General features: G+C 39.0%; 4 protein-coding genes and 2 long non-coding RNA genes across 12 annotated transcripts; 4 read left to right on the top strand and 2 right to left on the bottom strand.

The window, feature by feature from the left end:
• Positions 1-3,672: 3,672 nt before the first annotated feature.
• Positions 3,673-4,858, top strand: LOC133711111 (uncharacterized mitochondrial protein AtMg00810-like). The gene is made up of 2 exons (XM_062137277.1): positions 3,673-3,771; positions 3,872-4,858. The coding sequence occupies exons 1-2, from the start codon at positions 3,673-3,675 to the stop codon at positions 4,856-4,858; spliced, it is 1,086 nt and encodes a 361-aa protein (XP_061993261.1).
• A 949-nt stretch (positions 4,859-5,807) lies between these two features.
• LOC133708258 (uncharacterized) lies at positions 5,808-6,790 on the top strand. The gene is made up of 3 exons (XR_009845695.1): positions 5,808-6,095; positions 6,184-6,406; positions 6,483-6,790. It is a non-coding gene; the product is annotated as an uncharacterized LOC133708258 (long non-coding RNA).
• Positions 6,791-8,095: 1,305 nt separating this feature from the next.
• LOC133712605 (uncharacterized) lies at positions 8,096-17,908 on the top strand. Its single transcript, XR_009847503.1, has 3 exons — positions 8,096-8,754; positions 8,848-9,545; positions 17,503-17,908. It is a non-coding gene; the product is annotated as an uncharacterized LOC133712605 (long non-coding RNA).
• Positions 10,978-15,246, bottom strand: LOC133710389 (uncharacterized). 7 transcript variants are annotated; one of them, XM_062136455.1, is made up of 7 exons: positions 14,476-15,246; positions 13,589-13,675; positions 13,318-13,416; positions 12,432-12,478; positions 12,269-12,334; positions 11,327-11,385; positions 11,093-11,230 (listed from the first exon to the last, which is right to left on the bottom strand). In XM_062136455.1, the coding sequence occupies exons 1-6, from the start codon at positions 14,791-14,793 to the stop codon at positions 11,352-11,354; spliced, it is 651 nt and encodes a 216-aa protein (XP_061992439.1). In that variant the 5' UTR covers positions 14,794-15,246; the 3' UTR covers positions 11,093-11,230; positions 11,327-11,351. The 7 variants fall into 7 exon arrangements, with proteins under 7 accessions (XP_061992438.1, XP_061992435.1, XP_061992433.1 ...); XM_062136453.1 differs by having other exon boundaries at positions 11,327-11,388; positions 14,476-15,245; XM_062136454.1 differs by having other exon boundaries at positions 10,978-11,385; positions 14,476-15,245.
• LOC133708950 (ras-related protein Rab7-like) lies at positions 15,829-16,749 on the top strand. The gene is made up of 4 exons (XM_062134541.1): positions 15,829-15,903; positions 16,154-16,330; positions 16,417-16,497; positions 16,600-16,749. Exons 1-4 carry the CDS (start codon positions 15,829-15,831, stop codon positions 16,747-16,749), a joined length of 483 nt encoding a protein of 160 aa, XP_061990525.1.
• Positions 17,909-24,048: 6,140 nt separating the features above from the next.
• LOC133711112 (uncharacterized) lies at positions 24,049-25,401 on the bottom strand. The gene has a single exon (XM_062137278.1). The coding sequence runs from the start codon at positions 25,399-25,401 to the stop codon at positions 24,049-24,051; it is 1,353 nt and encodes a 450-aa protein (XP_061993262.1).
• Positions 25,402-25,937: the final 536 nt, after the last annotated feature.

Raw genomic sequence — 25,937 nt, forward strand, 5'->3', positions numbered from 1 at the left:
CGTTAGATGACCCTACCCATCAGTCTGACCACATATCCCCCATTGACCCCGAAATTGACCCTCATCTTCCTCCTTCTTCGACCGACACAGTCCCCCCACCGTCCCCAATTGCGATCCCCTCCTCTGACACCACCGCCAACCCACCCAGATCACCCGCATCGCCGGCCCACTCACCAGTGCCACCCCCCGTGTCGCCTGGCCCCTTACCAGAACCGCCTCTACCCGAGCCTGCATCACCCTTACCCGCGCCTCTTCGTCTCTCCAGTCGTATGACGGCGCCGCCGGTGAAATTCTGAGACTATATCTGCTCCCAGGTCACGCTGCCTTCCTCCGACCCGTCATTTTCTTCGTTTCCCGGTCCGACTAAAGGCACTTGTTATCCCCTATCCAACTATGTCTCCTACCACCTCTACAAGCCCGCCCACCGGTCTTTCATTGCACAACTCAGTCACGCAATCGAGCCCAGTTCCTATTCCGAAGCGGTTGTTCATCCTGAGTGGCAGGAGGCGATGAGGGCTGAGTTGCAAGCTCTCCACGAAAATGGTACATGGACCCTCACTTCTCTCCCGGCTGGTAAGAAACCAATTGATTGTCGTTGGGTTTATAAAATCAAACACAGGTCTGATGGTACCATTGTCACGCCCCTGATTTTTTTTTACACAAATAAAAATCGATATATAAACCCATAATTATATATGTGTGATCGTTCAACCATCAATACCAAGTACATACTGATGCCCTGAACCCTCAAAGTTAATATACACTCACTCCACAGAGTTATATATTACACAAGCTTAAGAATTAAATTGTCAACAACAAAAGGCTTACTACAACGGAAGTCATTATAACGGTAAAGTCACAAAATTGACTTCCTACCGTAATGCTACCAGCACGCCACCTCAGGTTCAGCCACGATTACCCTGACCTGCAGGATTAACCCCTACACCGTTTGAATGGTGCACCGGGTTGTCACACAACAAACCCGGTAAGCTTTTGCAAGCCAGTATGAGTAACTCAAAACAACTCACACAAAATCACGGGATAAAAGCCCGCACAACTCACGCCAAACACGAGGAAAACCTTTCGACTCGAGAATAAGGAAAACATACCATGCTTCCCAAAACAATACTCTTTTCCCAAAAGGAAATCACAAAAGTCACAACGTGGCAAAATCATATAAATCGTTAACCTAACAATTCAAATATGATTAATTAATCCAACCTGGATAAAACACATCAAATCGGTCTAACCTGGACAAAACACATAATCGGTCCAACCTGGACAAAACACATAATCGGTCCAACCTGGACAAAACACATAATTGGTCCAACTTGGACAAAACACATAATCGGTCCAACCTCGACAAAACACATACGCACATCAATCATACCTATCGTTAACCTAACAAATAGCATATGATTCTTTTAGTCCAACCTGGACAAAATACGTACCCAGTAATCGTAAGTAACCTACTTAGATCCATGAGATACCATGACAGACAGACTAGAGCTCTAACTGAATATATTGTAACCTGTCACCTCGGCCAAGGTTCAACCTTACGATATACATTGCCTGAGGATGCAACCTGCAACCCCGGATCCTTAGGCCAACCTGACCTTCAGACCAAAACATTAAACGAGTCGCACCGAACCCCAAATGTCAAATCAAATCAAACGGAGAAATCACAACCTGTGACTCTCACATCCTCAGACCACCGGTCGTCGGATCAAAACGTTAAATCAAATCAAAAGGAGAAATCACAACCTGTGACTCTCACATCCTCAGACCACCGGTCGTTGGATCAAAACATTAAATCAAATCAAAAGGAGAAATCACAACCTGTGACTCTCACATCCTCAGACACTTTTCAAAACAATAGAAATATCATTTCCCACCATTTGTTTTCCAAAAAGCCACAACCCAAAACAATAAAATGCATCAATTCATGCATATTGTTTTCATAAATCCACAACCCACCAAAACATATATATTTCACGTATATATATATATATATATATATATATATATATATATATATATATATATATATATATATATATATATATATATATATATATACGTAGTCATTCACTCAGGAATACCACTAATATCAACTATAGTTCATTTCGAAAGCTAATCAAAATCAACCAATTAAATCCGTTCATAATTGAACCTTGTGAGATTACTCACCTCGAAACTCCCGCTGCGTCTTCAATACAGAACAAAGCAGCTAAACCACAAAACAACCGTCCAAGAATACTTCCCAAGTACCTAATCACATACAGCTTCAACTTAGTAACGATTCACAAACGATTTAAGTTCGAAACCCCTGTTTTGAACTAAAATCCCCAAAGTGGCGCCAATCGAGGCGAAACCACATCCAAGACCTCCTAAAGTCTCCGGAATACATCCACGATCGATACTTCCCAACCACAAGTCGATCGGACGCTCGGATCCTCACGGATCAAATAAATCAACCGGTATGAAACCGTAAAAATCATAACAATTTCATACGAACTCCAAAATATGTGTATTATATATCAAAACGCTCGTATCGACGAGTAGAAGACATATAATACCAGAAACAATCTCATACATGGCCGGAACACCGCCAGAACGCCTCCACAGGCAGTGGCGCACCGCCGCCGGCCAAAACTCAATATTTCACAAAACTCCCAACATCAAAGTTCTTCATCTAAGCATGCTTGTGAATTTTCATAACTAGCTTGAAGTCAGAAAACAAGCATAAAGGGTTGAAAACTACCTCACAAGCCGTGAACAGTAATCCAATCTGAGTTGATCCAAGTTTTACGTGAATCGATCCAAACAACCACCAAGGATCGATCAAGGAGGCTGCTCTGAGCTCCCCAAGCTCGACTTGAAGCCCCGCCGACGTCGGAGATCAGAGAACCGATCGGGTCCGAAAACATCTAACTGCGCCGCCTTCTACCGTCGCCACCACCGAGAATCGGTGCTAGAGAACACCACAGGGACGACCAGACGGAGGAGACAATCCTATCTGGAAAGTTTCGTCGCCGGAGACCGCCGCAGTTCGCCGGAAAAGCCGGGTCGGGTCGGCCGGATAATTTCTTTTCTGAAGGTGCAGCCGAGAGAGAATAGAGAGAAGGGATGTCAGTTTCCGGAAATGGAAACCAAATGAAAATACTAAATTTCCCATTCGGGAAACTTCTATTTATACCAAAATGGAAATTCCTTCCAATTGCCATAACTTTCTCATGCGAACTCCGATTCTCGCGTTCCACATGTCCACGAACTCATATCGACGCGCTCTACAACTTTCGTGAAGGAAGTTTTCTAAGAATCCCAACGAATAAAAAGTCAAACTTCACACGACCCCCTAAAGTCATACTTTCTGAATAAAAATTCATCCGAAACACTTCCGCTCCATCCACGAGCCACGAAACCGTCCAATAACCACAAATTAGATTCCGAAAAATCCTCGGAAAATAAATACGAATTTCCGGGGCATCACAACCATTGAGCGGTACAAAGCCCGATTAGTGGCCAAAGGATTCACGCAAATGGAGGGGGTTGATTATCAGGACACTTTCTCTCCCACTGCCAAATTTAATTATGTCTGATGTTTACTTGCCTTGGCAGCAGCCCGGGGATGTTCACTTCACCAACTGGATGTCAATAACGCTTTCTTACATGGCGACCTCCATGAGGAAATCTATATGTCTCCTCTACCAGGGCTTCGGAAACAGGGGGAGGAAAGATTGGTCTGCCGACTTCACAAGTCATTATATGGTCTGAAGCAGGCATCTCGTTAGTGGTTCGCAAAGTTCTCAGAGGCTATTCGATCTGCTGGTTACATACAATCCAGGGCTGACTATCTTTATTCACCAAGAGACAAGGCAAGTCTTTTACTGCCCTCTTGATATATGTTGATGATATTTTGATTACGGGAAATGATTCTGCAAGTATTGATGCACTCAAGCAATTTCTTCATCGTAATTTCCGTATTAAAGACCTTGGAGACTTAAAATATTTCCTTGGCATTGAGGTTTCTGCTTCGAAAAATGGGATTTTTATTTCTCAACGAAAATATGCGTTAGAGATTATTAAGGATGCAGGGTTGATGGGTGCTGCCCCTGTTGACACACCTATGGAACGAGGACTGAAGTTATCTGACATGAGTGACTTGCTCAAAGATCTGGCTCGTTACAGAAGATTGGTTGGCAGATTAATATACCTTACTGTTTCGAGACCAGATATCACTTATTCAGTCCATGTATTAAGCAGATTCATGCATCAACCTCGAAAATGTCATATGGAAGCAGCTTTGCGTGTTGTGCGTTACCTCAAAGGTGCACCTGGTCAAGGTTTATTTTTCTCTTCACAGAGTGATCTCAGATTGCGTGCTTATTGTGATTCAGATTGGGCAGGGTGCCCCATTACTAGAAGATCAACCACAGGTTATTGTGTTTTTCTTGGTTCTTCGTTGGTTTCATGGAGATCAAAAAGACAGAAAACAGTCTCGCTTTCTTCAGCTGAAGCGGAGTATCGTGCAATGACAGGTGCCTGCTGTGAATTAACGTGGCTTCGATACCTACTCAGAGACTTAGGAATATTACATCAAGAACCCGCCTTGCTATTTTGTGATAACAAGGCAGCGCTGCACATTGCAGCGAATCCAATTTTTCATGAGCGAACTCGTCATATTGAAATGGACTGCCACTACATCAGGGATAAAATCCAAGATGGTTCTGTTGTTGCCAAGTTTGTCATTTCTGCTCATCAATTGGCGGATGTCCTCACTAAGGCCTTGGGAAAGGAAATCTTCCTTCCTATGATTCGCAAGTTGGGAGTTCGAGATATCCACTCTCCAACTTGAGGGGGCGTGTTAGGAAAGTAATCAGTTCGTATCTTCTATAATTGGAATGTTGTAATCTGTTTATACTTGTAATCTCGTGTATATTTTGTACTCCTTGATTGTAGCTAACTTGTAGGAACAGTTGCCTTGTAGAGTAGGTCTCTCCTTGTATAACTATTCAATCGTGAATGAATGAATGATTATTTTAGCCAAACTATCCTCTTTTCAATTACTAATGTAAATTGAAGTGATCTCTTCATTGATCTGAGGTCCTTTCAACTGGCTAGCTAGAATCCGTTACTTGAACAAAACTAGAATAGTTATAAGGCTTATGATTAACAATATGATGGTCACTACCTCAAGCTTTCTCTATATGTTGCTTCGCTTAATTAGTTCTCATGCTGCTTCTGTTGATGCACATGTTAAGTAATTTGGTTTAAGTTTCAGAACGAACAATAGACATTGCACACACCAAGAAACAACTGCAGATAATCTGGCCAAGGAAAAAAAAAAAAGAACCTAAATAGAAAGTGTACACTGTTTCTGCTACCACCACTGAAGCTATAAGCCCTGCATCTATGTTTTGGTTTTCTCGGAGAAATTAATCAACAAAGGGATTAAAAATAGTTCTGGTTCCAAATGTTTGGAGACTTCACGTAGATTATGATCTCTGATGCCAATGATTAGAAAGGCAACCTCCATTTTCATTAGTAGCAGTGCTCTACTGCTTTACAACATCTACTCTTTAAAATTGGGAATTTTGTGGAAGGAAAACCCAAATTGGTATAATAATCAAACAATCAAAAGTCAGTTACCCTAAAAAAGAAAAATCCAATAGGTGGAGACAAAAGTGGCATCTTGTTTCTGTCATAGTAGTATACCAAAAGTATCAAGATCAATAATTGTTATGTATTAGGAGCCAGACACTTAAATAGTTGACAGTGTCAGAAGCAATAAGAATCAATAAGAATAATGTTGAGTTGGTGTGCAGAACCACTTATCAGTATTTCAAGCTTTCTTTCTGTGTTCCTTCTGTTAGGTCTCATTAAGATTCTTCACAAGCTATGGTGGACTCCAACTCGCATACAGAAATCGTTGGCTTCTCAGAGAGTCGAAGGCCCTTCTTACAGACTTATCCATGGAAACAGCAAAGAAATCTCCAACATGAGAATTGAAGCCATGAGCAAGCCCAAAAGTTTAACCCATGACATATTTTCTCAAGTTCAACCTCATACTCACTCATGGAGAAAAATATATGGTATGTGAAAGCTCTTCATTTACTATTTTTTTTCTTTAAATAAATCTGAGTTAGGACCAAGATAAATTTTGGTCAACTTTTGTAACAGGGAAGAATTTTCTCCAATGGTATGGCTCTCAAGCTCAGTTGCTTATTATGGAACCTGAATTGTGCAAAGAGAACAATAAAGACAGAACTTTCACAAAAAGGGAACCCCAAAGCTTTGTGAAGAAGGTATTAGGAGATGGTCTTGCTGCAACAACCACCCAAGCTGAAAAATGGGCAAAAGTTCGAAAAATAGCTAACCATGCTTTCTATGGAGAGAGCTAAAAGTAAGTACAGTTATTGATAGTAGTTCTTGCTAATTAAAAGTTCATTACTAATTGCAGAGTGTTTTTCTTTCACTAGAGTATGATTCCAGTAATGATAGCTAGTACTGAGACGATGCTTGAGAGGTGGAAAAATCATGAAAGAGAAGAGATTGAGGTGGTTGAAGAATTTAGGTTGTTGACTTCAGAAGTGATGATCTCAAAAACAGCATTTGGCAGCAGCTACTTAGAAGGGCAGAACATTTTTGAGATGTTAATGAAGTTGTACTCCTTAATATCCAGAAACTTTTTTTGAAGTCAGGGTTCCAGTCATCAGGTAACTTCTGTAAGATTAAAATGGACATTATCATTTAAGTTCAATAAAGTACTCGGCAACTTGTCATTCACTTGCAGAATAAGCAATGGGAAATCTAGTGACTTGAATTCCAGATTGCCTATACCTTGAATTCCAGGGATCTGAAATGATCTGATTATTAGGTCAAGCACTAGTAATATACATTTAAGTATATATGATTCCATACTAATAATTAGCTTCCTTTATGGGAGGAGGCTAATGATAACCAAGAAAGATAGTCCATGTTCATTGCATTGATCAATGCTTCAATCACTCTGTGAATCAATGGCAGATCCTAAATCAAAGAGTATTGACTTACTGATTGTTATCAGTTTATTGTATATGCTTTCAATTCCATATATTCTGTAAACCAAACAATTAGTTCTTACCTTAGATAGAATATAGTCCTTGTATAAATCTAGGCATTGTACTGTAAAGGAATCATCCAATTCAAACATATTATTCCCATCTATTCTTTAGCTAAACCCTAGTTGAACCATATATAAACCCGGTCCTGCACTCTCTCTGATATTAGTTACTTAGAATCTTGTCCCCTAAGAGAGATAGATGCAGTTAGTAAGCAGTGCAGAAGATCAGTGTTTGAGATCAATGGCCTCTTTAGGTTTGTTGATCTTCTTATACACTCTGTCGCATTTAAGTTACTTGTGTATGTTCATTTATTTGTATTGTGCATTGTATCTGTTTCATCTTGTGTGTTGATTCCTTGTACTATTTGGAAAACAGTATTACAACTTCTTCTTAGAATTGGGAAACAAACATAATGCTAGCCTTTTGTTATGTTTTTCATCCATTTTAGATGCATAACTACTTGGCTGTTCTGACACTACTACAGAAAATGAATCAGACGACACCTCTCATACGACGGCACACTGTTTTCCGTGGTGTGAACCATTTCTCATTATTGAGACGACGGTTGTAAAATTTCCGTCTTCTAATATGAATTCAACCAACGGTTGTTTTTCATGTTGGATTTATGAATTATTTCAGAAGACGTTTATAGATAGAAGCGTGGTGTGAGGTTAAAATGATTACTGGACGGCAAGTTTCCCCATTTAAATGGTGCCAAATTAATTTCTCCCCAAACTCCAAACTTTGAGCTGTATCATGTATTGGTGATACGACGGATAATCTAAAACTGTGGTATGAATCAATATGTATGCAAGACAGAAACAAGTCCTTCCAGAGTTCCAGCCATTTCCCCCCAACCAGTTTACTCAAAATTTAAAATTTGGCATTCAGACAACATAAATTAGAAAACCATTGTGTGAGGGCTTCTCTAAAGACTTAATATTGTCCAAATGAGAGCCCAAAAGCTTTAAACCACCGAAAAAAAAAATACACTTTGACAATTTCAGAGGCTGAAGAGCCAGCCTGCCTCTCTCTCTTCCCACGGTTCTCTTCAACAAACCCGACCCCGACAAACCAAAACAAAAACCAACTTTACCTCAGATCCCTTCCCATCCTCTCTCTCTCAATCGCATTCACTTTCCTTCAACAACAACGAGACTAGGGTTTCATTGTTAGGCCTCCGATGTCCCTTCCAGATCCCCATTCACTCTGCTGAATTCGAAATCCCCAATTTCCTGTACCATTCACTCTCGAGCATGGCTTCCACGATTGGCTCTCCAAGCAGTTCATCCTCGTCGAGGCTGCCATCGTCATCGTCACCAGTGGATGCTGCTATTGGCGGCATCATGGGTACTTTTACCGGCGACATTTCCTCCTCTCTCCCCACTCCTCTCGTCGTCTCCTTTATTGTTTTGATTTGGATTTGTCAGCTTTCGCTCTTCTTTACTGTTTCAATTCACTGAGATGCAAAATTTAGGGTTCTGATATTCATAAGCAGATCTTAAAATTGTGCACTCTACTCACCGGAGTTTAACAAAGACTCGGATCTCCATCTCCGACCAAGGATTCCTAGCCTTTCGAGAGAAAAGAGCAAGGTTCCTAGCCTTTCGAGAGACAACGGTGACATTGCTGATTTGCTGCCTTGCTGGTAAGTCGAACTTCTGGGTTTATCGAATTTCTGGCTTTCATGAATCATGATTCTCACAATCTCACAAACTCTTTCTGGGTTTTCACTTTCCAGTCAAAGGCGCCGGCTCTTCACTCTTGGTTTGCTCGCTTTGACTCTTCTTCAAGCTGTCAAGCAATAAAGCAGAAGACTTGGTTCAATTTCTGGGTTCTTCAAGCTCAGTGAGTCTCTGAATCTCTTGTTAAGTTGCTGGGCTTTGGTGTTTCTGATTCTTGGAGCTATTTGGCTGTTTTGACTAGTATATAGAACCGTTGATTAGTATATAGAACCATTGTTTAAAAATCATATCTATTGCTAACATTGTATTTCAGATTTTCAATTGGTCTTGGTTTTCGATTATTGTGTGGATCAAGTTTAGTTCAATATGTCTTTTCTGTTTTATGTGTATTTTGGAATTTTTTGCTCTTAATTGATTTCTCCTATAGACATTTTATTGTTTTTTTTAGTTTGCTCAATGCCTTGGTTCATGTCCAGATTCTAGGAAATAAATTGATGGTTTGATATGATTTTTGTTGTCTCAGACACAGAGAAGTTCTATACTGAAGTCCAGGAAATTATACTTGCTAGGTACAATAAAACTTTTGATTGGGCTTTGAAAGCAAAAATGATGGAAAGAAAGCAATAGAAGCTGCTTGGGTCTTTGTTGAAGACACTGGACTTAGTGACTCTCTTACTGGCTACTTCTGAGGACTTTCTGGTTGAAAGAGAGGCAATGTTGCAGAAATTGTTTCCAACAAGCGAGCTGATGCCAGGTACCATTAGTATATGCAAATAGAGATATTAGCACACTTATGCCCTTTTAATTGTGTACTATTATAACGAACCTTTGGTTATGTATCTCCTTTGAAATAATGATATTCGGCAGTTTTGGATGGGACTTGATTAATTGAATCGCTCTTTTTGGCCTTTGTGAATGGGAATATAATCAATTGACAGGTTGTAATTGTATACTTGTATGCTCAAATTAATTATGCTCTGTTATGGAATTATATATGCTCTGTTTTGGTAAATGTGATTGCATATATATATAAATGTGGTTACTCTCTTTCTTGTTTACTTTGATTTTTTTAGACTTACGTACTCTTTCTAATTTCTAATGTTGGGTGTTGATATTTAACTTGGAATGGCAATTGATAGTATAAAAGAAGTAACTCTAGAATGGCTAGTGAAAACCAGAAGTAACTCTCATTACTTACACTCCCACATATATATATACTTGTTTGCTGTTTGGTTGGTTTAGCTGTCATTAAATCCTTATTGCTTACATTATGTTTATATGAGTAGTTCTCGGATAGCTCCTTTTTCTGTTTAGAAACCCATTTGTCAATGATGTAACCTTATTGAGACATAGGGACCTGCCAAATGTGGTTTAGTTATACTTTAATGGTCTAAGGGGATGACACATTTCAAGTTTTGATGCAAACTTGAGTTTTCCTTTTTTTTAAGATCAAGGTTGTTTTCAAGATTCACTACTACAATAAGTTAATCAGACGACGGAGATTTGGAGTTGTGTGATGACCAGCCTCACTGTGGTCTAAACGAGTGTTGTGTGATTGAAAAATCAGACAACGGTGAATTCACCGTTGTGCAATATCCATTTCCTCAACAGATAATTAGTTCTGTTGTGCGAATTCTGCGTAGGATTGTGCCTGGCATGGCATGCGAGAGGATGCCTCGGCATTGACATGGCCATTCAGACAACAGAAAATTAAATATAGCTATTGTCTGAGATTACAACACACAACAGTTGTAATTTTCTTTGTTGTCGGAGATGAATAAGACACAACAGCTATATTGTTCATTTGTTGTCTGAGATACATAACACACAACTACAATGAAATGATATCTCTTGTCTATTGATTCATTCAGACAACAGGGATACTATTATTTCTGTTGTGTGTTATGAATCTCATACAACAGAATTTTGTTATTTTCTGTTGTTGGTTGTTAGTTCACACAACAGCTATATCTGGTTAACTGTGGTGTGAATATTGTAATCAAATTGGCCAACATCTAGTAACTGTTGTAGGAGAAGCCTTAATTTTGAACTCTTTTGCAGTCATACAACACATTGTTTTGTATTGTGTTGTATGATTGAAACTTAGACAATAAGAAGAATATCCATATAAACGTTTGTCCAGATATAATGCTCGATATATTACCATATAAATAGTACTCTAATCCATATAATTCAAGTACCATTATCCAAACATCTATACATTCAATTAACTAGATAATGTACCCAACAAGAGCATTCCTAGCTAGTTATACATGAATCATAAACATTTATATTCTGGATGGCGCTTATAGCCTTCAGCTGCCTTTGGCATCAATAAAACCTGGAAGGACCTCCTCCAATTGTTTTATACTTTCTGCAGATTTTGGATCATCAGGAATGAGATCAACTTCCTTCATTGCACACAAGGCCCCAGTTTCTCTGCAATATATTTAGACGAATTAATCAGCAGAAGAAAATAACAAACTGTTAGCAACAACCAAACAGAAGTGCAAGCAACAAAATCAAAACCCTAACTCATGACAAAATACTTCTTCTTTTTCTATGGCCGAAACTGCCTCAGATTCTTTAGGTTGCTGCTGAATAAGATATAATTAGATGCAATGATCAGAAATCAGTTATCAAAACCAAACAAAGCAGAAGTGGTGCTAAGATAGGGCAAGCTACAAAAATAATAACAAAAAGAACTCCTATATTATCTCATAGCTATTACCATAATTTAACATCCAAATCAAATTTGAGGAGTAAAGAGAGTACTAAGGATAGCAGCATTAACATAAATTAAGTCTCACTCGATTCAATTGTAATATGACACAAAACAATCAATTAAATATACCACATTGTCAAGTTCACATATTCAACACAATCTGTCAATTTCTCCAGGAAACAAATCATTTTCTCCACATTGATGATCGATCCTAGACATATATAATTAATGTGCACAGAGTGAACCTCCAAAGAACAGAGATTGAATGTGACAGAAAATACAAATACAAACCAAATGATCCTCAAAATCCATATAAATGCACAAAAACCCATGATGGCTGGCCATCTTTTCAGAAATAATTTGGATCAAAGCTAATATCTTTTTCTGTAAATACATACCTATAATATATATATATATATATATATATATATATATATATATATATATATATATATATATATATTGTATAATTCAAAATTAATCGACTAAATCTCAGCTCAGGCAAGCATCTACATATTACAAAACCACAACCTCCATCTGCATTTGTACTCTTAGCTAGTAAAGATAAGAATAATAGACCAGAGTGTGGATCGATAACAGCAAATATATAAATATGAATGAAACAATTACATACATTTGTAGTCTGAACCGTGTTAACAGCAATAGAAACTTTAGTTGCATTCAAGTTTTATAGTTCAAAAACAGAGCAAATCAATTCATCTCCAAACAAGGGACAAAATTAGATAAATTACCTGTAACCTAACAAGACCAGCTCGAAGTGAAGCGGCATAACCAAGCTCCGTAGCAAAAGCATCAGCCTACAAAAATACAAATCTGATGAGAAATACAGCAGTGTACGAGTAAGGATCAACTGATAAAGTATAGATTCACCTGAAATTCAAAAGCTCGACTCACCAGTTAAGAGCAAAGCTAACTAGGTGCTGGACAGGTATTATGGTGTGCTGCGCGCAAACAACAAAGTGAGGTCAAAAGACATTATACAGCTGGGAACTTGGGTCGTTTTATTATAACAAAGTTTTGATTAATAATTGAATCTAGGATAGCCCAAACATAGGAGTTCATGAGTCATCCAAGAAGCCTGATCTTTTGTTGCAAATGGTTCACACAAGCCTAACAAAAGGACTATTCACATGACACATGTGGTTTGTATATGTTTTATAATATCTATGATAGAAGAACGGAAGGGAAGTGGCATTAATTAGCAAAAAAATTTGGTACCTGAAATATGATGAGTCCAATGATGACTGGCTGGGTATCAAACCCAAAACTTTAAAACAAACTGCTCAAATTTCTTACTAGAGTATATCCCCTAAACTGTAAAAGTGTAAGGATCTGTGCCAAGTACAAAACATCATAAGCAACATGACAAATCATATAAAGAACTCACTCAGAGTTAAACATCATAAGATTAAAATAAAATGATAATCTTTTAAGACCAAATGATAGGTAGACAAGACATGAACAATCATCTCTATGATGCCCTATGTTAGGGTAGATCATCATCATAACAAGAGAGAGCACAAACATGAATCCCCAAAGATAAAAGGCCAAGTAAGCACCTCCTTTTTGCTACCATAGAGTTGAACATGAAAAACCACCAACCATGAGAGATGTTTTATTGTTTTTTATGATATCATAGAACTAAAGTGCAGATAATATGAAGTTGTAATATTTACCCAAAAGAAAACATCCAACATGGGGATTCAAGAAACAATCATCAATTAAGTCAACGGACATAACTAAGCACTGCATCTGAAAAGGTTTCAGCGCAAAATCTTACCTGCACAATCACAATAATTGCAGACACAATTGGTGGACCAAGAATAGCCATAAGGCAAATTCCTTTCAACATATCTCTGAAGAATAACCATATCATTTGCTGCAAAAGAGATACAAACGTTAGAATGAGCATTAATAATAATAATACAGCCATAGTGACAATAACAATAAAAATCAAAAGATATTATTAAGATTAACTAAGGACTTAATGAATTAATAAGAAACTGTTAAGACATGGAACTGGTGAGAAAGGTCTGATTCCGAATACAAACCTTATTGAAACTATGACGTGCCTCAACCACAAATGTGGAGTAGAGAGAAAATGGCAAATCAGTGATCTGGTAGAAGAAAAAAACTAGCTTTTGTAAGCCAGTACAGAAATAGATCTTCAGAATCAATGCAATGACAATACTAATGGGATTGCTCATAAACGCTTAGAACTTTCAAAACCAATGCCACCAGAAGTTGTTCAGCATTTCAGACATTATGATAAAGCCCAGTATGGTGATTAGATTCTTTATGGAAAAATGTTAGCAACCTTGCGTGTGGAATAAAAATTATATGTGCTATACAATGATTAAAGGGACCATTTTGCTAATGGTAGCTACTAGCCCATTAGCTCAGATAAGGTCCAACACTCGTATAGAGCATTAAGGGAAAACTTTGCACAACAAAATACAGCTTCTGCACACTGGGGGCTCAAGGTTGTATATAAGATACATCAGACCCTCCCAAAACTCAAAATTAGAGGGAAAGCCTTATACACTGGGCTCCCCCCATACCTTTTATTTATAAAATCTGTATATCTTTTTTTTTTTTTTTCCAGAAGAAGTGGATCTATCTACTAGAGATCAGAATGAACTTGGTACAATTTCATCATCGACATTCCACACTCCACTAAAACTTAAATAACATGAGACGAGTGTGAAGACATTTATAAATCAGGAGATCTATTTGAGATCCAATCAACAATTCAAGACACAAAAGAGACCCAGAACATGAAACCATCCTAAACCCTAGAACACAAAACCATCCAAAACAAACAGAGACCCAGAACAGTCGTCCAAACCCAAACTTACACCTCTAACAAAAACCACATCTTAACCAAAAACCCATAGAAAAAATCAAACCTTTACAGAGACTCAGAACACAAAATTACCTTAGAATTGGAGCCATTCCCTCTAGGCCATCGAAACCCACCATAACTAGACAACACATCATAAATCTCCTCATTATAAATCTCCAAAACCGTAACTTGCACAAACGTCCCCACACAATCTTCCCCATCACCCAAAAGATCCTTCAATGACCTGTACACAGTCCACAGAGAGAGAGAGAGATACGAGTTGCGGGCCCACCGAGAGGTCTCCGGCGTCGTTGAGGAGGGTTTCAGTGGCGGTGCAGAGGATGGGAAGGAGGTTTCGCTAAGTGTGTCAAGAAACCCTAGATTGCAGATTGATGATATCAAATACACCATTACTAAACCTCCAAGGAAAAACCCTCCAACTGAACACTACCTTCAGAGAGAGCGGGCTAGGATTGCGAAGGAGAGAGGGAAAATTTGGGTTAGGGTTATGAGGTAGATGGTCTTGGGGGACTGTTTGGGGGTGGAGATCGATTCTCGAAGAATGGGATTTAGAGAAATTGAAGTTCTTCCTGGGCCAGATCCATGGTTGATTCAAGACAGGTCGAAGCTTTAGGGCCAAAGATTGAAAATTTGGGGGGGGTGGGGGAGAGAGAGAGAGGGATATTGGGAACAGAAGAAGGGTAGTAGAAGAAGAAGAAGAAGGGGAGATGGCAGAAGAAAGGTGGAGTGAACCTTGATCGAGACTATTGGTTTCAATAAAAACTACTTTTAAGTTGTTTATTGGGAGACTTCAAGTTTCTGCAACAACAGAAAATTAACGGACCGTTGTATGAGTATATGATGACAAATCAGGCTGAGAGGGAAAATTTGCCGCCTGTGACTATAAATTTCATTTGAGTGAAACTTTGCCGCGCTGTACAATTTGCTTCCATGCTCAGACAACAGAATTATGATAATCTGTTGTACAAATTTGTGCATCTTGCACTAGGTGTAACTAGAGGATTTCTCTAAATTCATACAACATTTCGTTATACAACAGATATAAAAAAAACTGTTGTGTGGATAGTTCAAATTGAGCTCCTTATGAGAGGGAATTATGTGCTCATTTCCCTCCATTTAGGCCTCACATTCACACAACGGAAACTTCTTAAATCAGTTGTGCAATATCTTCCTAAAAAAAAAGTTTTCAATTTGCTTACATTCACACAACAGAAACATATTTTTGCCGTTGTATGACAGAGTTTGTGTTAATACACAACAGCAGATTTTAGTTCTATTGTGTGATGAGTGTTGTGTGTTTCGATTTTTGTAGTAGTGATTGGGGGAATTGTGGGGTTCCCATACTCATGAGAATAGTTTCCACTATCCATTTCTTTGTCACTGGTGTTAAAATTAAGGGAAAGACTGACTTAAATACATCACCTAATGAGTTTGCTTCGAAAGAGAACAGAAAAATTAGTTGGGAGGCAAATTCTGCCCTTTTCATTAGTTCTGGAAACTGTTTGTTCCATATACAACCTCGTACAATAGAATAGATAAATTCTACATATAATGCTCCTTTGTAGTGTTGCCATCCTATCTAGCAGATTCAGTAATGTGAAGTGACATGAAGAACAAGTCTTGAATTGTTTCCCTTGTTTTCTGATAACTCTGTACTTGGAAAATGATGCTTGATTGCAGAAATTGAGTGTAACTGTAAAAGAAATTTTATCTGACAGAGAAATTTTAAGTACTTTCACTTGTAGATTAGAAGGTTAACACATTTTTCTCCTTATTACAGATTTGGGATACTGCTGGGCAAGAAAGGTTTCAAAGTCTTGGTGTGGCTTTCTATCGTGGTATAGATTGTTGTGTGCTTGTGTATGATGTGAATGTCATGAAATCATTTGATAATCTAAACAACTGGAGAGAAGAATTTCTGATTCAGGTAATTACCAATAGATCAACTTCCTAGATACTCTAAAATGATAATGAAACATTACTGAAGTTATGTGTTGTGGATCTGATGTTTAGGCTAGTCCATCCGATCCCGAGAACTTTCCATTCGTTGTGTTGGGGAACAAGATTGATGTTGATGGTGGAAATAGTCGAGTGGTAAATCATCCAAGTATGGAGGATCTGTTTTGTTGTTCTAGAAATGTTGATGCATATGCTCTTTTGTTATAGTGTCATATGGTTCTACTTTGTTGGTTGTAGGTTTCTGAAAAGAAAGTGAAGGCCTGGTGTGCTTCCAAGGGAAACATACCATACTTTGAGACCTCTGCAAAAGAAGGCTTTAACGTGGATGATGACTTCCAATGTATAGCGAAAAACGCACTGAAGAATGAACCTGAAGAAGAAATGTAAGTTTTTATATTGCTGAATGGTCATTTTGTTTTGTGCTCCCTCCCTTCCCCACTCCCCCCTCAGTATTTAATTTAGTCCCTCTTCAGTTAGTTGAACAAATAGTTTACACAAAACGAGGGATTTTCATATTATATGTATAGAACTAATTGTTCACTGGTTCACCATGAATCGAGAGTAGAGATTAAAAACCCATATTTTGCTTTATCTTTGCACTACCTTTAGATCAATTATATATATATATATATTTTTTGATTTTGGGAACTTAGTATGCTTCAGAGTCTCTTGCTGTTTTTTTTTTTTTAAGTTCTTGTGGGAGAGAGTTGAAGTGTATGTTATAGTGTGCACAAGAAGATGGGTTTGGCTCCAGTTTGATGCAAGTTCCCTGAGATTTTTGATCTGGGCATGATTAAATTTAGATACTTGAATTCAATTTTGATTTTATTAGTTTGTTTTTACTGTCCTTTGCCTATGTTTCATTTGCTCAAGAAAGGAAGTTTAAGTTTTTTACTTCTGTTTGATTTTTTTGGTTTGGCTTTTGGTATGAAATGGTAGTACGTAGTAGTGTAACTAATTCCAATGGTTTTAATACAATCTTGGACTATATGTTGATTGGGGGATATAGGCATAATTGGGACCTGGTAAATACTTGGACTATATGCAAGATAAATAGCTTATGTAGGTTTCTCTCTGTTATTTTTTTTCCATCTGTACAGCTTTGATATTAAGATTGTTTAACTGTTAATATGTTTTCAGGTGTGGGATGCAACTGCAGCTGATCCTAAATTGCTGGTCTTTTTGAAATCGTACAGGAATTTCTTACACATTGAATCTGGTAATTAGATCTACCTAGCATAACGTACTTCCTTTTTTCTATTACTTTGTTTGGCATACCCCTTTTGCTCATACTAATTTGATGGTGTGAGTATGTTCTCTATGAATATAGGTTGGTTTCTTTATTGTCAGTTACTCAAGTTTGATTTCAACAACAATGTCGACTAGTATGAACTATAAACAAGTTAGAACTTTGGTTATGGGGGATCATGTATTGGAGTGATAATTATTTATCACTTGGCTGTTTGAGATTGGATGGTATATCACTAGCTATTAATGTAATGTGACATGTGCACTCTGCATATGATAGTTGTGCACTCTGCATGGTAATGTGACGTGCACTCTGCATGTAGATCAGTGCATACAACAAACTGTTTCTTAATCTATAGATGCACAATTATAGCAATCTACATTGCTATGAGAACCTTGGTGGTAAAAGGAAAATGTGACAATTCAGTATCCTTTTGAGGCATGAAGTTTGACGTGGTGGTTTTGTTCTGCAGGGAGAATTGGAAAACAATTCACATTTCTGCCCAAGTTTGTCGTGGTGGTTTTGTTCTAAAAACAATGATCCATTTTTGAAGGCTGCTTATAAACTGGACAATCATGTGGAAGATGGAGCAGTGACGAAATCTTTTGAAGTGATAGAGAGAAATTTGTTTAGCTAGAAGTTGTACTGAGGCTAGAAGTTGGTCTTTTTTGGGTTGGCCTTAATTGCAGTTCTCCTATAGATTTCTGGATGTATTTTGCTATAAGAGTTTCAAAGATGTGATCCCTTATTTTATGGATACAATTAGCATTATCGGATCCATTTAGATTGTTATGGGATTATAACTGCTTTCTATTATGATTAGATTACTATTCTTTTGGTCATTTTTGCTTCCAGAATCTGAATTTTGCCATTACAACAATAGTAGGAAAATATGTCATCTGATGAGGTTTTTAGGGTAGAGTCAAACAAAATTTCTACAATTCAGACGACGGTTTGTATTGATATCATTGTTGGATACACACAAAGACATCAACTATTAAGAAAAACCATGGTCTCAAATGTCATGGTACAACAGTTTGAGTTATATGTGTCGTGTGAAAGCACACATGCACTGAATTTTTAAGTCATCACACCACATTTTATGTTTGAATAACTGTCGTGTGTATACAATTCACACAACGTCTTAAAAATAAACCATGGTATGAGTAGAAGTCACACCACGCTGGAATCCTAAAAACCGTGGTATGAGTAGAAGTCACACCACGACATATATCTGTCGACAGCTTGTCGACAGCATGTCGGCAGATCTGCCGGTCCATCAAACGACGGAGTCAGCTGCAAACCGTCGACCCAATGATCGGTATACGACGGTTGAAAATTGTCGTCTGACAGCGTTTCATCAGACGACGCCTCGATAGACCACGGAAATGCAAAACGTGAGACGACAGTTTTAAACCGTCGTGTGAAGCCTTTTGTGTAGTAGTGTGAGATTAGGCTTGTTATGCAAGGAAGCCATCTTTCATTTCTTTCCCATCTTATGCAGCAAAATGCTATTCGCAACAGATATACATTGTAGGTTGTCTATTCTCACTTCTCAAGTATAATGTTTCGTTTGATTTTGCAGCAAGTTTTTTAAATCTCCTGATGAACTCGAATCACAGAAGCTTGAGAAAGGAATATGCAATTGTATCAATGAAATCATTAAGAAACGTGAAAAGAAGGCAATGAGTGGAAAGGAAGACAGCTTTGGGAGTGACTTTCTTGGATTACTTTTAAAAGCTCATCGCGATTCCAATAAAAACCAGAGGATTTCAGTGGATGATTTAGTTGATGAGTGCAAGACATTTTACTTTGCTGGACAAGAGACCACTAATACTCTGCTCGGGTGGACCGTGTTTCTTCTGACACACCATACGGATTGGCAAGAGAAAGCAAGGAAGGAGGTCCTGCAATTATTTGGCAAAGAAACACCAAATCCTGATGGCATTGCCAAACTAAAAACAGTAAGAAATTCAAGAACTCAATGAATTGTTTATGAAAGGAGTACCGATGCTCGGTTTAAGTTATATGTATATCCTGAGTGTCTAAGGTCATATCCTCCAATCATATCCCTTGTAAGAAAGGTTTTTTTTTTAAAGCTTGGATAGGTGAGGAAGAGATCCTTCCTATCCTCTTAAATGAATAAAAGGAAAACATAGTACAAAGGAGGGGGAGCAAAACCAAAACCTCCCAACTAAATCAGAAAAATGAAACATAAAACTAACGAAAACAAAAGTTCGGAAGACCCAAGTGGTCTCTGTTACAATGTGCAAGTATACAGGGTGGAGCAGAGTCCCACCAAATCAAGCTTGTAGAATTAGTACCAAAATTCGCTAATGCATCAGCAACTTGATTACCTTCTCGAAATATGTGAGATGAGCGAAAATTCATTTGAGAAATACGATACAAGCAATAGCGCCATTCAATACGAAACATCCAAGGAACTAAATGAGGACTGCGAAGAAAGTCAAGGATAAGAGAGGAATCCACTTCCAACCAAATATGCTTCCAGTCTCTAACCCAAGCTAGTTCAATGGCCTTGATGACCGCCATCACTTCCGCTGCAACTGAGCTAGGAATTTCAAGATTAGCAGAGAAAGCACATGACCCCTGTAATCTCGAAAAACAGCACCATATCCCCCCACATTAGAACCATGCTTCCAAGCACCATCAGAGTTAATTTTAATCCACCCATAAGGTGGTGGATGCCAATTGACTTCAATTATCCTAGGAGCACAGCGAGGCTTGCATTGGACACCAAACCGCTTCAATATCCGGAGATCACGTATGGTGTTATGCATGTTGCCGTGGGCAAGTCGACTAGCATATTGAATGTGTCCTGAGATCATTCGACAAATCACATCCACTTGAAACACATGGCCATCATATTTTGCTTTGTTTCTAGCATGCCAAATAAACCATAAAAGTGTTGTAAAGCAAGCCAACCATAACTCTTTTAATTGTGGACTAAAACCAACAGAGATGCCCAAATGAAGCACACCTAAGATTGAGCAAGGCAAAACACCCAACTCAAACTGGTTAATCATGTGGTTCCAGATTCCATGTGCAAATGGGCAATGAAGAAATATGTGATCTAGAGATTCCAAATTAAGAGAGCAAAGACCACAACGAGAAGCCAAAGAGACTCCTCTTTTCTGCAAAAAAATCATCAGTAAGCACCCTACCCCTTAACACCTTCCATGTCAACAATGATATACGAGGCGTAATGTACTTCGACCAAATGCATTTACCCCAATCCACTGAAGGAAGTGGTTGGTGTAAAAATTGAAACGCTAATTTAGCAGTAAGCTCACCTGAAGAAGATGGTGACCATATCAATGTATCATCAAGTGTAGGATCAGTAGCAATAGGAACCTTACTAATCAACTCACATAATGCAGGATAGTGAATTTGAAGTAATTGAGGTAGCTCCCAGGAACCATGATTAATGAAACTAGCCACAGACTCATTAAGGCCATCCACCCCATTATCAATAGCCCCAAAGAAATCAATCAAAGCCTTTCCCATGAAATTATCCTTCCAAAAAGACACCTTTGAACCTGATCCAATAAGCCACCGTGCGTTATCAATAATTACAGGCCAATACTTACATACACCAGGCCAAATTGAGGAGGGCGTATATGAAGTACGAAGAGCACCATTCCTCCAAAATCTAGCACGAATAAAAGAGCAACCTGTAGAGGTAGATGAAAATATTTCCCAACCACGTTTTAGAAGAAGAGAACGATTCAAAACGATAAGTTGCTTGAGGCCCAATCCTCCTTCCTCAACTGGAGAGCAACAAGATTTCCAAGCTACCAGAGGGGCTCCACGTTTGTCAATTGACCCTGACCAAAGAAAGTTGCGACACCAAACTTCCACTGGTCGAAGTAAAGAAACTGGCCATTCATACACCTGAAAACTATATACAAACATACTGTAAACCACAGATTTAATCAACTGAACCCGACCAGCCATAGATAAAAATAAACCCATCCAGTTTGAAAATTTCAACCGCACTTTATCCACGATGGATTGGAAATAAGACACCCGTGGCTTGCCATGAAAAATAGGGACTCCCAAATAGGTAAACGGGGCTGAGCCAAGAGAAATGCCCAAGTCAGTGACAATAGAGTGTCGTCGATAATGAAGGTGTTTACTGAGAAATACTTGTGATTTTGGCCGATTAATAATCTGTCCTGATACAAAACCATAATCATCAAAGAAATGCATAATCCTTGCAAGATTGCGTCTGTCACCTCGGCAAAAAATAATTACATCATCGGCAAACAAAACATGGGAAGGAGCTATAGTGCCTCTAGGAGAAGAAATTTAATGTAACCGTCCCGAACTGACAAGGTCTGAGATACCTCGGCTAAGAACCTCCTCAGCCAAACAAAAAAGTAAAGGAGATAGCGGGTCGCCTTGCCTCACCCCTCGACCACAAGAAAAGTAACCCACTGACCTCCCATTGATTGAAAGAGAAAGCTTAGCTGACTGAAGGAGAGCATGCACCCAATGCAAAAAATTTTGATGAAATCCAAAGGCTTGAAGCACATGAAGAAGAAAACCCCAAGAGAGCGTATCAAAAGTCTTAGTGATGTCCACCTTAATTGCTACATTACCTCCATGACACTTAGAATCCAACAGATTAAAGCACTCTGAAGTCATCAAAATGCAATCTGAAATATGACGGCCAGGAACAAAAGCATGTTGTTGTGGGGAAATAATTCGAGCCGCAATGGAAGCAAGCCTAAGAGCCAGAATCTTTGGAATGATCTTGAAAATAAAGTTGGTCAGAGCAATAGGACGAAACTGTGTGATGGAATCTGCATGATCAACTTTAGGAATCAAAACAATCAACCCAGAATTGAAAGTAGATGGCATAATTCCATGGGTAAAAAAATATTGCACAACATTGACAATATCATCACCAACTATTTCCCAACAAGAGACAAAAAAATGTCCAGTGAAACCATCAGGACCCGGAGCACTATCAGCATCCATAGATTTCACAGGAGCCAAAATTTCATCCGCCATTGGAATAAGTGTGAGAGCATCATTTTCTTCAGCAGTAACCATAGAGGGAATAACCCGATCAACTAAACCATTATCATGATACTCTGCGTGGCTAGCAAAAAGATTCGAGTAGTAGTCAACTACATGATTTTGAATGGAAGAAGCATCCTCATAAACCTGGTCACCCTTACGAAGAAGAGTAATAGAAGATCGCAATCAATGTGCTCGACACATAGCATGAAAGTAGGCAGTATTACGATCACCATCAGATAACCAACGTAACCGAGACTTCTCACTCCAAAATAACTCTTGCAACCGAAGAGACTCATTTAAGTTTGCTTGAAGTTCATTTTCTTTAGAAAAATCCTCATCCGACCCACTAGAATGAGCAATGTGCTCTTGTAGGATAGTTAAAGCAGATAGGTCAGCGTCCACACGCTGGTGAATGTCCCCAAAGACCTCCCAATTCCATGTTTTGAGTGCTTTACGCAGAACATGCAGCTTATGTTGCAGAACAGAAAGAGGACAACCATGAGTGGAAACAGAGGACCAACATTGCTTAACAAAGTCCTTAAAATCACTGTGCTGCAGCCACATCTTACGAAACTGAAAAATACTTTGACAAGTCCCAGAAGCTTTTGAAAAAGACATTAACAATGGATTATGATCAGAGCAAATCCGCGCCAAAGTACAACAATCAAAAGAGTTCCAGACATCAAACCATTCTAAGTTTGCAAGACATCTATCCAACCGAAGCTCAACATTACCCCGTAGACCACGACGCCGAGCCCACGTAAACTCAACTCCTTTAGTATCAACATGAATTAGCTCGCAAATATCAGACATAGCTTGAAATTCCTCACAAGAACGACGACAAACAGGAGCACCTCCTTTCTTCTCATGAGCGCCTAACACCGCATTAAAATCACCAAACACTAACCATGGCCCTGAAACAAATCTGCCCTTAACTTCAACGAGATCAAACCATAATCTTCGACGCTCAGCCATAGTAGTGCGAGCATAGACTGCTGTTAAAATACAATTAACTTAATCATGCATGATCTGTAGTGTGACTTGTTGATCTGTCACAAAGAGAACACGCACCATTGGAATAAGAGAAATCTTACAAAACAACCATAAATTAGGCCTAGAACCTCCGCAATCATTAGTACAAATTGCTGCCAAACCAAAACCACGCCAAACTGACGATGGGATAGAGTTCAAAGCAACAAAAGGCGCAGCTATACACAGTATTTCTGGCTTGTGAACCCGAATAAATTCTTTTAAAGCATTCTGCGTAGGGACATTAGCAATACCCCTGACATTCCAGTATAAGACTTTCATTGAGAAATCGTTTTAGTACGACGAAGGTATTCCTCCCGGTTCTCATTTTGAGCTGCCCTACGCATAGACTTCCTTTAAGCATTGGACACAACTGTTGTAAATTCTTCTTCTTCCTCAACACGTTCAGTTTCTTCATACCAATGTGAAATTTGAGAGGAGGCAACCACCTTTGAATTCTCAGGTACCACTTCATCCTCTCCATTAACATTCTGAGCCCTATCATCTTCACTAGAATCGTCAAGCTCCTCTTCCCTATTAGGCCTCACCTTCTCAATTAAAGGCATACTAGCCACTAATATCTGTAAATTCACATTCTGTATCTCCCTAGTGACCGGCTCCACAGGTTGCTCAATGGAAGGAGCAGAATGCTCAACTTCCACAGCAAGATCCATATTACCATCAGTACCAATTGCATTACCCATTCGGTGCGTTGCAATAGGATTAGGAAGAGGAGACTTCCTAGCGAAAGACGGCCCTTCTCCAGGATCATCCATCACAGGAGGAGGAGTATTATCAACAATCACTTGGTTCCCATTGTCGGGTTTTTCCTGCTGTTTTTGAACATAAACCTGCTGAGTTTTACGTCGGCGGCGACGGGGCTTACGCGAACGGCCACGAGCTCCCTCAGTTTCCTCAAGCTGCATTGAATTTGTACTTTTCTGAACCAAATTACATGAAGAAACCCTATGCCCCACATTCCCACAGTGATAGCAGAAGTCAGGGAGGCGCTCGTACTCAACCTCCACCACCACAACCTCCCCAGTTTTCCTACGTACCGTCAATTCACCTGGAGGATTAGAGGACAAGTCTATATCAACCAAAACCCTAGCATACAGGCCAAACTTCCTATCCAAGGTACTCGGATCAACCTTAACAGGAACACCAATTCCATTTGAAATCTCAAAAAGAGTAATAGGTTCCCAGAATTCCAAACCCAAGTCCCATAGCCGCACCCACACTTGAGCATTAGTGTTCCTCTGATTGGACGGAGAAAAATTAGGAGTCCATCGCATGAATCTCAGAATTCCAGGCTTTAACGCAATGGCCCCTTTTCCCCAAACCATTGAGAGCACCTCCTCTGAGGAAAAAATGAAGGTAAAGTAACCCTTACCAATGGGAATGACACGCCAAGGGCCTATCTCTCCCCAAACAAGGCTCAGCTTCTTGTGAAGGTCAGTAGGAGAATAGGGTTTTTCTCCCGAAGCCAAGTGAAGGCGTTCCAAAAGCATATGTTTACATCTTTCCAATCCTTGACGGTAACCCTCCTCCGAAATCGTAACTGTCGTTTTGCCTTCATGGATTTCCGGCGTTGGCAGGTCGTCCACAGAAACCACTGGTTTCGCAACCACAGAGGCATACGAGCGAGGCAAATTGAGTGTATCCACATCTAATAATGACCAGGGGCATATTGCTGCCTTCCCATCCATGTCGCGAAACCCTAGAAGAACTTACAAAGCCACAAAAAGGCTTGGAAATAAGGAGACTCTGGAAGAGAGAAACCACAACATGACTTCTCATAAACAAAGAATCAGTCTATGAGTTTGTTAGTGGTTAAGCCAGAATGGTAGTCTGCAATCAAATCTATAAATAGCTACCTTAGTTTTGTGTAGTAGAGAGTGGGCTACTTCTTAATACAGAACGCTTTCGCTAAAGGTTGAGAAAGAGGTTAGATTGGGAAAGCTCATAATTTCTGCTAATGTTGAATTGCACATACCAAGTCTAGCACTGCACCATGAACCAGAGTTTTGGGGACAAGAAGTGGAACTATTCAAACCAGAGAGATTTGCTGAAGGGGTTGTTAAAGCTACTAAGAGCATCTCCAACAGTGATAGCTAGCTTCATAGCTAAAAGTAGCTAAAATTAGAATATAGCTAGTTGAATATTGAGTTACGCTCCAGCAGAATACCTAAATCTCAAGTTAAATTTAACTTTTAGTTAAATTTCTCTTTTCTCTAGCTAAATA

Source organism: Rosa rugosa, chromosome 5 (assembly GCF_958449725.1).
Source record: "Rosa rugosa chromosome 5, drRosRugo1.1, whole genome shotgun sequence".
Lineage (NCBI taxonomy): Eukaryota > Viridiplantae > Streptophyta > Magnoliopsida > Rosales > Rosaceae > Rosa > Rosa rugosa.